The sequence below is a fragment of the Lissotriton helveticus genome, chromosome 9 (assembly GCF_964261635.1).
Source record: "Lissotriton helveticus chromosome 9, aLisHel1.1, whole genome shotgun sequence".
In the NCBI taxonomy this organism is placed as follows: Eukaryota; Metazoa; Chordata; class Amphibia; order Caudata; family Salamandridae; genus Lissotriton; species Lissotriton helveticus.
The window spans coordinates 399,771,008-399,788,303 of record NC_136070.1 but is presented as its reverse complement, the minus strand read 5'-3'; the positions used below and the strand labels follow the sequence as shown (position 1 = coordinate 399,788,303).

General features: G+C 41.0%; 1 protein-coding gene across 1 annotated transcript in view; it reads right to left on the bottom strand.

The window, feature by feature from the left end:
* The window catches only part of LOC144782767 (cholesterol 24-hydroxylase-like), a 356,051-nt gene that overhangs the window by 272,954 nt on the left and 65,801 nt on the right, over positions 1 to 17,296 (bottom strand). The window contains exon 5 of the mRNA XM_078662068.1: positions 1,725 to 1,811. Coding sequence (XP_078518194.1) covers positions 1,725 to 1,811 — 87 coding nt within the window. The remainder of the gene's footprint in view (positions 1 to 1,724; positions 1,812 to 17,296) is intronic.

Sequence of the window (17,296 nt, the reverse complement as noted above, 5' to 3'; positions counted from 1 at the left end):
TTTTCTGTCTGGATTGTTGGACATAGTTATATCCACTGGGCTCAAAGGTATGCTGATAACAGAAATTTGCCAAAACCTGACCTGTTAATTGTGCACTGTGGAGGAAATGACTTGGGCACTTTGACTGGGGTGGGTCTGGAAATGCTTTTAAAGGACACCTTTGAGCAATTGATGGCACTATTTCCTCAAACTGCCTTGGTATATTCAAATACATGCCAAAGACAGAAATGGAGGTGGTCCAACCAATTTTGTCCACAAATTGAGAAATTGAGGAAGCATGTAAATAAGTCTGTTTCAGCTTACATGAGAGACCATGGAATGGGCTCCATCTACAACAATAACTTGCGTTACTACATGCAAGATATCTACAGAGCAGATGGAGTTCACTTCTCAGATGAGGGGAACAGAATTTTCATCCTCAATTTAAGACTGTGCATTGGTACCTACTTGTAGGTACCTACATCGGCCACAGGACCCAAAAGCTCTTTTCAGAGCTACCCTACATCTGATCACTCACAATTATTATTTTACTCTAACTTTTTTCACTAATTTTCACAATTTACGCTTTCTGGAGCGCTACCCGGTACGCGCACCGGACGCTAACCGCGCAAAAATTTGAAAAAAAATGGGTTTTTTTCGCACATATGGGCCTCCTCAGCCACCCTCAGAAAACCTAGGGGGTCAGGATACGTCTACCGTGCCCCCTTCTACCCATTCTCAACATTATTTGCCCTCCATCTTGTATCTCAATTCTACCGAAACACAAAATGGAGGACTCCCGTAACGCTGCCGGTTCGCCTACCGGGGCGCGCACCGGGAAGCGCTCGCTCAAAAAAGGTGGGAAAGTAATTCACAGAAAAACCACTGGAGACACTTTCACCAAATATAGATTAGCTCATACTACATACCAATCCCTACCATTTTCACAAATTTTATTGGAATTCCATTTAGCCATTTAGGCTGTAGACCTCTCTAAATACCCTGAGGTAAATTACTTCACAAAACACATCTGAAGTGTTGGAATTGAAAACCAATTAAAATGTTACTTTCATTTTCTACTTTTTTTACCTGACATTTGATTGGTTATGTACCTGAATATATATAAAGAAAGAGAGAGAAACACAGCCATTTTGACTACTACTTCCTGATCTACATTGCAAGATCATTTTCACTCACAACTTAAACTTGTTTTTAAAAGGTAAGATGTTATTTTATAAATTTGAAAACATTTTCAGATAGTTATATACTATCCCTCTGTAAGAGTTAGACATTGAGAAAGGCTTGTTTATTATAATTATGGATTGATTTAGGGTTCTGTGGTATAATTATGAATTTACTTAGGCTTTTTCACAGGCACTTTTTAATAGTACTACTTCACGCCTCAAAAGTACCTGTCTGAACTTAAACCCAACAGTGCCCTATCTCTACTGATATATTTATTTTTTATGCAAATTTCAGCACAAAAATGGAAGGAGAACAGAACGTTTTCTTTGAAATTGTCCTAGATTTGATTATAAAAGATGACAGAATGTGGGCAATATCATACCCTTGCTAATAACCTAAAGTGTGATTTAAAATTGGAAAAGACAGATATTGTTTCCCAGTACAATTTATCATTTGTAAAGTTTTCAGAGACAAAACGTTTAAAAAAAAATCTGCACATACTTAGTTTTTGAGCATTCTACAAACAGCTCACAAACTGTAAACGTGTAAGTGTAACTTACGTTCGATTGAATGCAGGGTCCATGATTCTTCTCTGCATGTGCCAATGATCATAATCTCGAGAAGTCAACAAACCATTTCCCAAAAACCTGTTACAAAAAGAGGGTGTAGAGGTAAAAGAAAAAGTGACCAATCTTTCAAAACCCATCCTACTGAAATAATTCATTATAATGAACCTAATAAAGTGCAAGGTCCAACATGGTCACCAAGGTAAATAGATTATTTATAACAATGTTACTTTCAGCTACCAGCACTCTGTAGTGTTGTATGAGACAAATTCCCATTAACAGAGTGGCTTTTGTTTCGCTAATAATTTTGGCCCAATTTTGAGGGGTCAAATCTGTTAGGGAAACTTATATAACAAACGTAATCCCGTCAGCTCTCATGTATAGATACCAAAAGCTTGAAGATAGAAGGATGCCAAAAGTTGCTTTTCACACTCAAATTAAATGAAAACATTTTAGCAAGCTTAGATTAAAGCTCTGTACATTCCAATAACTAACTTGCCATGAAAGTAGTAACTGTCACAATACACCTTGTATTTTTGTGCAAATCTGTTCTGTGAAGTCTGAAAGAATTGTATAAAATAAAGAAAAAAGTGTTGAGTGAGATACAGTGATGGATGTGTTAACAAACCGCATAGTTCAGATGTAAGGTAAGAATGTGTGGCCCCAAACAACTACTCACTTTGCCCCCCATGTGCAATGTCCGAGTTCTGCAGATCTGGACAGAGGCAAGCACATTCCACCATAGAGACAATGCACTAGTGTCATGGGAGCTTAAAGGGAGACAGCAGGGGTCACCCTGGGTGAAAATGCCTTTTTCCTTTACAAAACAAATTTGGTCATAATGTCCTTAGACCTGAACAGAGGTCTGCAGCCAAAATATACACAGCAATGACAATTCAAATGTAAATGTCCAGTATTTGTAAAGCGCGAACAATTACCCGAAGGTGTCAAGGCACTGGGGGTCCTCGGGAAGATTAAGCAGGCTAGTGCCCAGAGTGAGCCCCCGGATTCCAGAGTCAGACGCCCTGGCCGCTGCGCCAAACCTCTTCCACATTCAAACCCACTCATATGTATTTAGGGTGGTCAAATGGCAAATTGACAAGTCAACTGTTAAAAGTAATGCCATGTGCCAGAAGCCCTTCGGCCATGGAAGATAGTAATGCAAAAGGGAATTTGGGGCATGGACATGGCCTGCAGGGTGCAACCAAAGGCAAGCCATCTGCAGAATGCCCAATCGATACTCAGTGTAGTACTTAGTGACATAGTTAGGGACTTGGAACTTTGACGTGTGGCAGTTCCATGTTCTCTAGTAGAATGTGAAGTTGACGGTTGGGTCAGTTGCTGCTTGGCTGTTGTCCTCGGTGGCTCGTTATAGACACCATTACAAATAAAGTCGACAACTGAAGAAACTTACATGCGTTTCAAGTGTGAGTTGTGACATCTTAGTGACAAAGCATTGCAGAAACAAGAGTTAACTGAAGAAACTTCAAGTTATAGTTCTTTATATTACATCGCAAAATAACTTGTTTTACACAAAAAAAGATGATTCAGTTTCACCTAGTTAATTTTAGTTGAAGGGACACCATTAAAATGGAAAAACTGCAATATACAAAAATATGGTGAGCTATGTAGTTACACCAATATTTCACTATAGCACTTGTCATCACCTCACATACGTCACCAAAATGTATCTCCAGTGACATCATCACCGATATCCTTGGAGTGTAAAATGTTAGATTTTTTTAAAGATTGTCATACTTCTTTATGCAAGATTTTCCAAGGTCTATTCAGAGTTAAAAACTGATGTGCAATTATTGTCATCTCCTCGTCCCAATGGCATCAAAAACATATTGTGATATGTGACATGAAATTTACAAATAATGTAATGGCTGCCTAAACAAAACTCTCATTTTACTTAAACCAGTCTGATTCATTCAGCTCTTATATGGCTAATAGTTTCATGTCAAGGTTGGCAGTAAACTTACAGGAGGTAAAATGTTTTTTTATCTGGGTTTGCAGTAATATACCCACCTGCCCTCTAATGGAGGTTGTGCCAGCAACAAAACACAGCTCCTGTACATTTTCAAAATGAATGTCTCCAGCAGCCTTGCACTGCTCACAGAGTTTTGTGACATGAACAATGTATTTGTTTGATTATGCCTCAAAACAAGTTTAAGATATGATAGGATCTACTGCTCGGCCCAACTGGCCCTGGCACCGTCCCACATATCAGCAAGACCATGGCCGAAGGTAGGTCCTTCTCCTACCTTGCAGGAATGACCTGGAACACTTAGCCTTTCTACCTCAGGCAAACACTGTTAATGCTGCAACTTAGGAAGGACTTCAAGACCTGACTCTTCGACTGAACCACAGTGCCTTCGACAGATCAGCAGCCCTCCTCACCTAGCGAATTGAGACTCTTACGGGCGAGTAGTCGCACTTTCCAAGTCATTTGATTGATTGATACTTCTGGTAAAATATCTGTAATTGTAGTGGTGCAGCTTAAAATTCAGTTTCTAGTAGTCCTTTTTTGTTTACCTATGGCTTGAGTGGAGTCACTAAAGCTCATTGCAATGATGACCATAAGCTCACAATGCCTCTGAATGTGACTTCCACTTTAATTTTGTTTGCACCAACTCTTCTCCTTTACCAGCTTGGTGGGGAACCACATGTAAATCTAGACAAGTTTCATTCTGCAGAACCATATTTACAGATAAATGGTATCTTTCATGGTGTGAAATCTCTTATAGATTCACATGCTGTGTAAAGATTATGTTGTTGTATTTTCCCCCTAAGGAGGATGATGTGAAGAGGGTGTAGTGGCAATTAACGATTTTACAATTGTTGGACCTACAAGGAGCATGCATGTCTACCAATTTTCATGGACTATGTTGCATCATTAAAAATGTATTTTAATGATACATTGCCAAGAATACTAATGTAGCCTCTGTCTTTCTTATAGCATGTGCCTTTTGTTTAATACATAGCTTTTTTTAAGTATCATAACTGAATTGTTTGTGCAAACCATAGTGGAATGGTACAGGTGGTCCTAATATTAATAGAGCATGTTTCACAAAAAAACTTTAACTTTGCAAAGGTTGTTGGTAACTTGAATATAATACAAATTAGCTCTTCTTGTCGAGAGAAAGTAACGACTTTTCTGCTGCAATAGGTGGATTCTGAAAGAACAAACAAACAAGCTGCAGATTATTCAAAATTGTGCAGCTAGAACCCTCCTCCAGATTTCCTGCCGACTCCCAGTCAAACCCAGACTGAAGAACCTCCACTGGCTCCCAATGAGGGAAAGAGTCAAATTTAAGGCAATGTGCATCGTGCACCGAGCCTTTTGGGAAACAGGCGCTATCATTAACCAACCTCTGATAACCACCTACCACCCAAACAGACAACTAAGATCTGGATCTTCCTTCCTGGCCGTAATACCTAGGTTCAAGAGAGCCAGATGTGGGGGGCGTTCGTTCTCCCACAACTCGACCAGGCTTTGGAACTCCCATCCCCTCCAACTCAGATCAGAGCCTAGACTGCTCACCTTTTGCAAACTCCTAAAAACTTTGCTTTTTAACAAACCAGAATAGCTTTAGCTGCTCACCAACAAGCGTGATGTCTGCAGCGCTAGGACGCCTGAGGGTAGCTACTGCGCTCTATAAATGGTCTTTTCATTTCAACTGTACTAATTCACATGAAAACGTTGAATATGTTACCATGATTACCTTGTGCTTATGAACATTCAGGTAGGGATATTAAACTGTTAGTTTGTGCAGTTCACTAACCAGTCTTATAGTTGCACTAGCTACTAAGAAGGCTGTTTTTAGCATAAGATATTTAAAAATTGCTGTTTATAAGTTCAAAGGATGCTTTTATTATACATGCTTATACTAGATGAGCATTTTGTTGGTGGTACCCCATGTGGGGTATACACTGCTATAGCCCATTCTAGAAAGCATTATATAAATGGAATGGCAAACAGAATTGTTTTTTGTGCACCTTTTGTAAATGGATCGAACAGCTGTGTTAAATAGGGTGGAATTATTGGTTCCCTAGATAATATCTCTAAATCTCCATCCTTCATACACCAAATAATGTATCAGGGCCACTTCACTTCACATCACTTCTTTGGTGATGGCTTCCTTGCCTCTTTAATGATAGCCATATCGAAGTAGATGTATGTGCAAACTCTACAACCGAGGAGCCAAGGCCCCAGTCACACAGTTTGTGGTTCAGAATGAAATATGCCGCCCTGTTTTGTAAGTCTATTTTATGTGTTGGCAACTTGAAGATGTTTTGGTGAGACATCTCCATTGGATGTGAGGGCATGACTGCTAATAATGTTACCCTTTCATGTACTGAACTAGTTTATTACATTTTGTAGCTGTAAAATCGGAGGAAATAAGTATGCAAATTTCCGGGGCCAGTTATTGACAGCACATTGCCCTCTGACTGCTGGTGGTAATGCGTGGTTGTGATGCTTTGCCATTTTGTGTTTTCATGTGATGCAAATAGGGCTATGTCTGGTTTCCCTGTGTGTTGTAAATGTGATCTAATTCTGATTGTTTAAAAATCCAGATCCTCTCATGCCCACCTGAACCCTACCCACACCTGGTGCCAAATATGCAATCAATGTTATATACTTTGCATTGTTCATTTCTGTATTTCTTGAGATAGCTGTCACAGGGGAAAGGATACTGTTCTGCTTTGTTTGTTGAGATAAAATTCTATTGATTTTTCCAAAACGGTTTGCACAACTTTGTTTTTGCTTGCTTTGGAAAAGCTTTCAAGGGTAGGAGAACAGTTTTTTATCCCAAATAATATGTGTCTTATCTGTTTCTGATCACTGATCAATTCAAATAAGCATATCATAACATATATTATATATATATTATATCATTTAATCAACCACCCAGGGAAGGGTGGGAGGGATAATGTTAGCCTCCGTGTCTTTAATGAAATCCAGATTCTCTGGTCATGTAAATAGGAGAATCGCAATTTCATTACAAGACCGGAGGCTACCATTATGCATGTTGGTAGCCATGTAAATCAACATCAGACATGTGAGAAACTGGTTTGCAATAATGATGAGCAAAGGTTCTAGAATTAGACCAATCAGCAGCCTTTAGAATATCATCTAACTTACCACCTGAGCAGAATGACTTACTGGCCATTGAGCCTCTAATAGAATGTGGTTTAAAAATATTCAGATTGATTCCAGGAAGTTTCATGACTGTTTTAACCCATCCAGCAATAGAGCTAGAAGAAATTCCTTTATGGGGTTTAACAAAAGAGAGGAGTAACTGAGATACATTCAAAGGACGAAGAGAGTTCATTCTCACATCATATTCTTTCATACATTGAACAACACAGAGTTTAGTGCAAGTATCAAAACGAGGATAGAAAATAGAATCTGACATGGTTTTAGTTCTTCTATGTATTTCAAATTTGACTCCAAACATATCGTAAGATCTAAAAGAAATATCTAGAGCTTTAACATCAGAGACTCTAATGCATGAAATTAAGCAAAGAAGAGTAGCTAATTTGATAGAAAGATTCTTCCTGCTGAGAAGAGAATTAACTGGCCAAGAACAAAAAAGGTCAAGAATTAAATTAACATCCCGAAGAGATTGATAGCTAGGTTGAGGAGGTCTTCTAAGTCTGATACTTTTAAGTATTCTACAAATATTAGGATTTTTACCTACCGTTTTATTGTTAATTAGAGAATGTCCTGCAGAAATAGCAGATCTAAACAATTGAGAGATCTGTAACTTGAACCTCTATCGAATTGTTCTCCAAGAAAATTAACTATATCAACAATAGGTGCCTCCACGGGATCCAAGTCCCTTTCCAAGCACCAACGTGACCAGACTTTCCAAATGTTGTTGTACCCGTAATGTGTTCCAGGGGCCCATGACTCTCCAAGGAGAGTTGAAGCTGTTGACGAAAGTCTAGCGAGATCGTTAGACTTGGGATGGCCAAAAAGGAGTTACTAGGACAATTGAGGATCGTTCTTGTCTCACTTTCTGAAGGAGTCTCTGGATCATTGCAAATGGAGGGAAGGCATAAGCGTTGATCCCTACCCAAGGTTGGAGAAAGGCATTCACTGCTAGAGCACCAGGATCGGGCATCCAGCTGAAATAAGATATCAATTGGGTAGTCAATCTGCTCGCAAATAAATCTATTTGGGATGGGCCCCAGAAATGATTGAGGGAGTTGAAAACAGAAGTGTTGAGCTTCCAGTCGCTGTAATCCAAGATGAATCTTGAATTCCAATCTGCGCAAAGATTGGATTTCCCTGGAAGGTATTCTGCTCTCAGAGATTTTGTGTTCTAGGCAGAAAAACCAAAGCTTCTTTGCTAGAATGGAGAGGTCTTCTGACTTGGTCCCTCCTAGACGGTTTATGTAAGCAACGGCAGACATATTGTCCATTTTCAATATGACTGATCTTCCTTGAAGAAAGCGTTTGAAGCTTATTAGAGCATAAAGTCCTGCAGTTAATTCTAGATAATTGATGTGGTGCAGGGACTCTTGTTGGGACCAAATTCCTCCAGTGTTCTGGTTCTGTAGACAAGCACCCCAGCCATGAAGGCTGGCATCCGATTCTAGAATAAAATCTGGTGCTGAACCAAAGATCGCTCTCCCATTCCATGCATCTAGATTGTCTAAACACCATGTTAAGTTCTAAGATTGCATCTGGGTTTAAGGAAATTCGATCTCCGTACCAAAGACCTGACCTGAGAGCTCTTGCTTTTATTCTCTGAAGGGCTCGATAATTCAGTGGTCCCGGAAAAATGGCCTGAATGGAGGAAGATAGAAGGCCTAGAAGTCTTGCTAGTTCTCTTAGGGAGAGATTTTCTTGTTTCAATACATGTCTTATCTCCTTTATTATTTTGGCAATCTTCTTGGGAGGGAGAAGGAGAAGACATTCTGTTGTGTCTACTGTGAAGCCCAGGAACTCCATCTTCTTTGAGGGGACTAGAAGGGATTTTTCCCAGTTTATGATAAAACCCAGACTTTCTAAGAGGTCTATAACTGTCTTCAGATCTTTGATGATTTGAGCATAGTCTTGAGAAAGAATCAGGATGTCGTCTAAGTAAATGATGAGACAAATCCCTTTTTCTCTTAGACATGAGGCAACTGCTCTCATTACCTTGGTGAAACACCATGGGGCAGAAGAGAGGCCGAAGGGGAGAGCCTGAAATTGAAAGAGATGGTTTTTCCAAATGAACTGAAGAAAGGGTTGGTGTTCCTTTGTCATGGGAATTGTAAAGTAGGCGTCCGTCAGATCTAATTTGACTAGCCAGTCTCCTTCTAGTAAGAGGTCTCTGAGAAGATGGATGCCCTCCATCTTGAAATGACGGTAGACAAGGAATTTGTTGAGTTCCATGAGATTTATAACCGGTCTCCAACCCTTGTCTTTCTTTTCCACAAGGAAGAGAGTACTTATGAATGTCATAAATTCCATGGGTACCTCTAGAATTGCTCCTTTTTTTAGCAGAGGAAATTTCTTCTTCTATGATTTTTTCTTGATCTAGTGTAAGGGGTGTCGTTTTTTTTTTTTTTTTTTTTTTTTTTTTTTATGCATAATGTTAGCCTCCGTGTCTTTAATGAAATCCAGATTCTCTGGTCATGTAAATAGGAGAATCGCAATTCTGATTGTTTAAAAATCCAGATCCTCTCATGCCCACCTGAACCCTACCCACACCTGGTGCCAAATATGCAATCAATGTTATATACTTTGCATTGTTCATTTCTGTATTTCTTGAGATAGCTGTCACAGGGGAAAGGATACTGTTCTGCTTTGTTTGTTGAGATAAAATTCTATTGATTTTTCCAAAACGGTTTGCACAACTTTGTTTTTGCTTGCTTTGGAAAAGCTTTCAAGGGTAGGAGAACAGTTTTTTATCCCAAATAATATGTGTCTTATCTGTTTCTGATCACTGACCCAAGATTCTCAGTTTGTTCATATGTGTACCTCACCCCGCCCCATTCTTATGATGGTTTGAACGGCATGCATGTGAGAGTGTCTCCTATTTGCCATATTGTCTGGGCTCCTCCACGGCATCACTTTCAGAACTCTAGATCTTCACAGTGGACCTGTATTTTCAAACATTGGCTGCTTAATCATTCCTGATTTGCTCCCATATGTAATCAAGTCTTTGAACCAACAGTTTCAATGCATTCCTTACTGTCAGATAATGAGACGTGTGTTAAAGGATAATTAATCCCTGCAATTAATTCACACTTCTCCTTAGAGGTATTACTAGAGACATTGTTGCCTCTCTTACCCCCAGAAAGGTATTTATTTTATCTGGAGTTGGAGAGTATTTCTTTATGTTGCCTACGAATTCCAGATTCAAAAGGGTATCTTCAAATGTCAGTCCGTTTGTTTGGCATTGCTAAAATGAACTTGCGTTTACCAGTCGTCCTGTTAGGGCTACACGTGAAGGGGTTGACATTTCAGGTTCAGGTTAAAAAACAAGTTTATTTAGACATTTGTCCATAAAACATTCTAAAACAAGGCACACTTTACAGTTAAATCATTAAAAAGACCCCTCCTAGCTACCCTACTCCACACCCCCCTACATTTCATAGTTAAAATTCTGTTTGACAGACCGTAAAAACCGAGCAATTCCAACTGCCACATAAAAATATTGCATTTCGGACAATAACTCCACAGCTTTATTCCTATGGAGAGCAACATATTTAAAAAAAACAAGGGTCTTAAAAAACTTAATTCGATTTGCATAATAAAAGACGCAATCCATAAGAATATGCATAAGGGTACATTTAACTTTCAAGGGGCAGGGGCAGAGGCCACTATTATTCTGCGCCCTGATCGTATGTGGGCGGGATGAGTAAATTGGATTACATACCACCATAATATTTCATTCTCGCTCCAAGGTCTGGTAACCGTGATAGATAAGAAAATACACTATCCTGGCCCAATGTAGCAATTGAGAGGCTAATAGATGATCTCTTTTTTAGATACACTAGGTCGATGAATTCAGACGCCGTAGCAGCAGAATCTCTCAGTGCTTGTTTGCCTGTAAAGGGGAGCCAAGATGTGACTGTACCACTATTCAAATGGATAATCCTATGTTCAATCATTCTGGTTCTTACGGCCTTTGCCCACATTCTTTCACTGCTTTGTATCTCTTCCCAACAGAATTTGGGGGCAGATTTATGAGAACTGGCGCATCCCTGCATATTAGCAGGGATGTGTCAGTTAAAATGTGACATGCTCAAAAAATCCTAGCGCCACCATGGATGCGTCGCATTTACAATGTGGCGCATCATGGTGCAAGGATAGACAGATGAGTAAAGGTGACGCAGTGTTATAGTCGTGCCACAAATGCGGCGCAACTCCAACACTGCTCAGGGCAGCCTATACTTGCTGTGCTGCGTCACTCCTTATGCCTGCTACAAGCATGCGGAAGGTTATGACTCAGCGTCGTTGTAAAAGTGACTACGTGAAATCGTGCAGATTTCACTGCGTGACTTTTACGAGGCTTCCTTGCGACGGAACGCCCACCCTGCATACATTATACCTGATGCAGGTATAATGTAGTGCAGGGCTTTACAACATGACGCATCTCCCTAGTTGCGTCACGTTGTAAATTTGTTGCAATATGGCGCATTGTTTATGACGCTGCAGTGGTGTAAATGTGTCTCAAGGGGCTTGTAGATCTGCCCCTTGGAAACTTTAACCACCTCATCATCTTCCAACAAAGTGTTAAAATATCTTAGAGGCCGCCATGTTCCAAGAAACCAGATTGCACTCTCTCCTTATGGCCTGAACCATGGAACCTTGGGAGAGTGATAAAAGTCTTTTAAGAACTACCCCTTCCAATCTATCCCAATCATAGGTTGGATCAAGGGAAAAAACCTCTCCCCCATACAGGCCTAGCAGAGGTATCTTCCCTTCATAAGCCTTTAATAGTGGGATAAGAGATAGCCCCCGAACCTACCATTGAATCTTGACAGGCAGCTGGCCTGCAATAGGGCCTTCTGTTTGGTAGCATCCCAATGCGCACCCCAATTCAGATTTCTCCTAATTATGATTAAGCCCAGATATTTGTATTGATCAACTTGCTCCACCACCTGCGTACCTAGATACCAAGAAAAACTCTGTACCTTTTTTCCAAAGATCATGGTCTTGGTCTTTTCCAAATTGATACGGAGCTGGTTCCGCTTGCTATAGGTTGCCAGGGCGTTGAATTTCCTCTTTAAACCAATTGGAGTATAATCCAATAATACCAAGTTGTCTGCATAAAGCAGACAAGCAATTTGCTGGTTACTGATTTTTGGCAAAAAGGACTCAGATTGGGAAATAAAATTTGGAAGGTCGGCCAAGAATAAACTAAAAAGCAAGGGTGCTAAAACGCACCCCTGGCGCAGACTGTTGTCAATAGAAATTCTTTGAGATAACCAACCCGACTTATCTAACTCCACCTGAACCCAATTGCCAGAGTGCATGGATGAGAGTGCCCCAAGAAGATTTGGTGGTAGGTTCCAGGAGGCAGGTTTTCCTCACAGAATATCCCTATCCACAGAATTGAAAGGCTGTCCGAAAATCTACAAAGCAGCAGCACAGCCTTTGATTTTCCTCCAAAGCTTTTCGAATAATGGCCCACAGAGCAAAACAGTGATCTATGGTGGAATTACCCTCACGAAAGCCCTCTTGCTCTAGTGGGATTCTCTCAATTTCGGTGGCCCAATCTTTGAGTTTAGCTAAAATAATCTTGGAAAATATTTTTTATGAAATATCCATGAGGCTTATCAGCCTATAGAGCATAGGGTCTGTACCACTCCCTTTTTTAAAATTGGTTTCACTATGGATCCATTCCAGGAGAAAGGGTAAATGCCAGACATGACAATCCAACTGAAAAGAGAGGAATACATCGTAGCCCACCAGTCACTATTTCTTTTGATTATTACTGCTGGGACGTTATCGGGGCCAGTGGCTCGAGGGAGTTTTAACCTCTCGATGATAGCTGTTACTTCCTTTACTGAGAACCATATAACTGGAAGAGTTTGTCCATAAGTTTTCTGAGGTCTGTCTGAGCTAGAAGGTCCCCTATATAAGTCTGTCAGATAGGAGGCCCACTCGGCATCCTGAATCATATAGACAAGTGTGCCCCTATTTTGGCCATTAAACTCATTGTCCTTTTTCTAGAATTTTTGCTGGTCATTTATGATATGATTTCCTGCATCTCATCTCACTTAGTATGGTAAAAAGCTGTCTTCTTTGCTTGCACAAGGGATTTATAGTGGTGTTTAAGTTTAGCCAACTCATGGGTGGCTGGGGAGATGTTAAGACGCCTACCACTCTTTGCTCTCTGTCTCATCAATCGTTTCAACTTTTGGCAATCCGAGTCGAACCAGCCACCTGATTCCTTCGGACAGGATTTTGCCTGCATGCCATTTTCACATAAATTGACTGAAATACAGCCCAAAACTAGTTGCACAATTCTATAGTACCACACAATAACATCATCCACATAAATAGGGTGAATATCAATCATCTCCTCTAGCTGAAGGGAGGCTAGTTGCTGAAGATAGATGGGATCTAAGCGTGTTGTGAGCCTACGGGGGTAGGAGATCTCTAAAGGCAGCACCTTCTCAGGGGTTATCGGCTCACACAGGTCACAGGCTGCTATAGTTGCCCAGTTGTCACTACCCTCATATTTTTCCACCTCAAAACTCTTAAAAAGGTCAAAATGCCACAGGAACGTGAATATATAGTCAATAGGGACCAAAGCCTGACCCTGCTGGAAGGTTGCTGCTTCTGGTGAGTCATTTTTGAATGGTCCATTTAAATAAATCAAATCTTGGCTCACCAGCCTTTGACTCAACACTTTAGCCTCTTTTTTTCTGGTACCAGGGGGAAACTATACTGGGGAAATATTATAAGAATCCAATGCTTCTTCCAGGTGTTGATCTAACTGCACAGGGAAGAGACAGGCATTAACATCCCCAGCCATTATTATCACTGTTTCCGGATATTTTGCCACCAAATGCTGGAAAGAAGATTCAAATAATTCTAACCAGCATGCTGGAAAGGAGATTCAAATAATTCTAACCAGCGTTTGACATTTCAGGTGTGCTGCTGCTACCAAAAGTGATTTTGGTAAGACTCCTGGAGTACACTTGATTCCGAAAGCTGGAACTTTGAATTGGCAAAAAGATCCCTCTTTCTTTACTAACCTTAAGTACTTTGGGGGATATGTACAATGAAGTGGTGGAGAGAGGCATTAGCCTTCCTGGCTTAATGTCTTTCTCCTCCACTTCTGAAACACAAGGCTGCACCATATTTACAAGAATGTGGGGCAGCCCTGCGTTTACCCCTGTGATGGCGCTAGGTTTAGCAACTTTGTGCCAACGCAGGCACCCTTGCACCAGAGGGCAAGCGTGTCTGCGTGCAGGGGAGGATTGTTTATGTGTAGGAAGGTGTCCCTTCCTGCAAATAAACAATCATAGAAATGCCATTCTGTCACTTTCATGCATGCTGCTTCATGCAGCACACATGAGTGACAAAATAGGATTTAAAAAAAAAAGTTTGCTCATGTACAGGAAGGAACACTTTCCTGTACATAAACAAACAAGGCCATTTTGCTTTTTCCATGTGTTCTGCACAAGGCAGCACACATGAAAAAGCAAAAACGAGGAGAAATAATGCATTTCTCCTCGTTTCGCCATTTTAAGACCAGTTTTTACCTGGTCTTAATTTTGGCGCTGCCTCCTATGTACGCCACTCTTGTACATAGAGGGAAGCGTCAAAATGAATGGGTGTTGCGGAGGAACGCCCACTGCACTGCCCACACCTTTTACTCTAACCATAGCATGAAAGGGGGCCTTATTTACAAGGCAGCGTTAAGCCACATTAAGTGGCTTAATGCTGCCTTGTACATATGGCGAAGCCCCTATCACCACTGCAACATCACTATTGTTGACATTGTGGTGGAGATAGGGGCTTGTACATATGCCCCCTGGTGTGCGCTGGATGCACTGGAGTGTGAAAATATATATCATTGAGGTCTGCTGTTGCCAAACAGTCATTCTCTCTCTATAAGGGAGTCACCTCCTGAAGGATCATTAGTTGGAACATCTGTGCCTTGATAAACCTTTTTTAAAAGCACAGGTTTAGTATAGGTCTTGGAGTAAAGTTGTTTATCAATTAAGAAGGATACTAAGCCCACTCCTGTGTCTTGTTCCTTTAATGGTAGTCTTTCTATGGTATCCTTCAGGAGTAGCTTGTATACATCTTGTTGTAGGATTTGTAGTTGGTCTGTACCTTTGATTTGTTTTTTTAATTTTACTGTATATTGTTTCTTTATGCATTACTTCATAGTTTGGTAGATTCAATATCCACTTGCCTGTTGCTTGCCATTTTCGATGAAAAAAATTAGTCCCCCACTGGTGTTGCATTTGGCAGACTTAAAGTGTCATTTTTTGGTGATATTAAGCCTGTTAGGGCTTTAATGATACCATTGCCTCAACCTCAAAAACGTTGTTTTTGATGTGTGCGTATTTTGCTATGAACCGATTTGCCTTTACAAGTTCTTTAACAAGGCAGCCTTCTAGGCCTTTTCAATCTGATAGGTCCCTCTTTTAAAAGATACTCTCATTTGTACACCCCTTATCTCCTGCGCTTGCACTGTCATTGTTTTTTTTTCATTTGCCTCAATGAATCATCTACTTGCACTGCAACAAAAATGCTCACCAGTAAAAGGCATGTCTATATATCTTGCAGAAATAAAAAAAATGGAGCCATCTGCTTGGTCAAGAAGGCTTTTTTCATGTTGGCTTTCTCGCACCTACTATGCTCGAGTGCCACCCCGGGAGGGATCTGAGCAGTCTATTCCCACACCTTCCTCAGAACAACTGTCACCAAGGAAAGAGGTGTCATTTGGAAGTTCAGTCCCCCCACACCCTACTAAGCATGTTTGTCATCTTGGGGAAGGGTGTAAGCAGAGAAGGTAGTCCCTCCTCACACCCGTCACCAATGGGAGGAGTCTCAGCAGAGAGGCCAGTCCTTCATTATACCCTACTAAGCACACCCGTCACCCTGGGGAGGAGTCTCTGCTGAGAGGCCTGTCCCTCCCCCATCCTACTATGAATACACATCGTTCAGACAAAGATCTCAACAGAGAGGTCAGTCTGTCTACACACACCACTATGCACACCTATCATCCAAGAAATAGGTCTCAGCGGAGAAGCAGTCCTTCATTACACCCTACAAGTACACCCTGTGGAAGAGTTTTAGTGGAGAGGCCTGTCCCTCCCCACATCCTACTTCACACTTGTCGACTAGAAGAGAGGTCTCAGCAGAGAGACTAGTCCCTCCCCACACCATACTATGCACACCTGCCATCCTGGGAGGGGTCTCAGCAGAAATGCCAGTGCCTCTCCACATCCTACTTTGCACACCTTTCATCCAAGAGTTAGGTCCCTTTCCACACTCTACTATGCAGACCTGTAATCCAAGAGAGAGATCTCTCTGGAGATGCCAGACTCTCTGTACAACCTATTAACCACATCCCTCATTCAAGAGAGAAGTCTCAGTTGAGAGGATAGTCCCTCTGCATACCCAACTATGCATGCACATCATTCTGGGGAGAGTGTCAGAGGAGAGGCTAGTCCCTGCTCACACCCTACAATGCACACTTGTCATCCTGGGAAGAGGTTATAGTGGAGAGGTGAGTTTCTTCTCACATCGTAACACGTTCACCTGTTACAATGGGCAAAGGTGTTAGGGGAGAGGCCAATCTGTGCTTACAATTTACTATGCACACTTGTTTAGGGGAGAAGTCTCATCAAAGAGGCTAGACCCTCCCAACAGCCTACTATGCTCACTTGGTGCCCTGGGTAGAGGTTTCAGCAATGTGTATAGTCCCTCTCAATGTCCTTCTATGTATTTCTTTCACACTGGAGAGAGGACTCTGCAGAAAGCCAAGTCATTTCCTGCATCGTATTCTGCATAGTTTTCAGCCAGTAATTGTAGAGGACATGTAAGAGCGCGTGAGTCTCTCAAAGGAGTTGGAAAAATATAGAGGGGAGGGTGCTCTCATGGGAATTCAAAGATGTTAAAAAAAAATTTAAAGGGAGTTGTAACATAAAACAATCAGATAATGATGATGTAGGGTAGCTCTAAAAGAGCAGCTGTGTTTATAGTATGTGGTGGACATTTATATGTGCAGATGGATGCATTCCTTGATGTTATTAAGGTAGATCCTGTTTCCTTCAGTAGTGAAGTGCACTCCATCTTGCCTGTAGATACCTGGCATATCACAAAATATGTTAGTAAGATAAATAGAGTCCATCCCATGGTCACGGACAAATGCAGAAATTGTTTTATTAACATGTCCCTGGGATTTCTCTGGTTTAGGACAACATTTTTTGACCATAGCATGTGTGTCTTTGAATTATATTTGAATATACAAAGGCTGTATGAGAAAGAATGACATACACTAAAAAATGGTCTCCTCTTCATTTGGGTTTCAAGTCCAACTCCTATGATTGTGCCTAGGTCATCGGCAGGTGGAAATTCCTCTTCA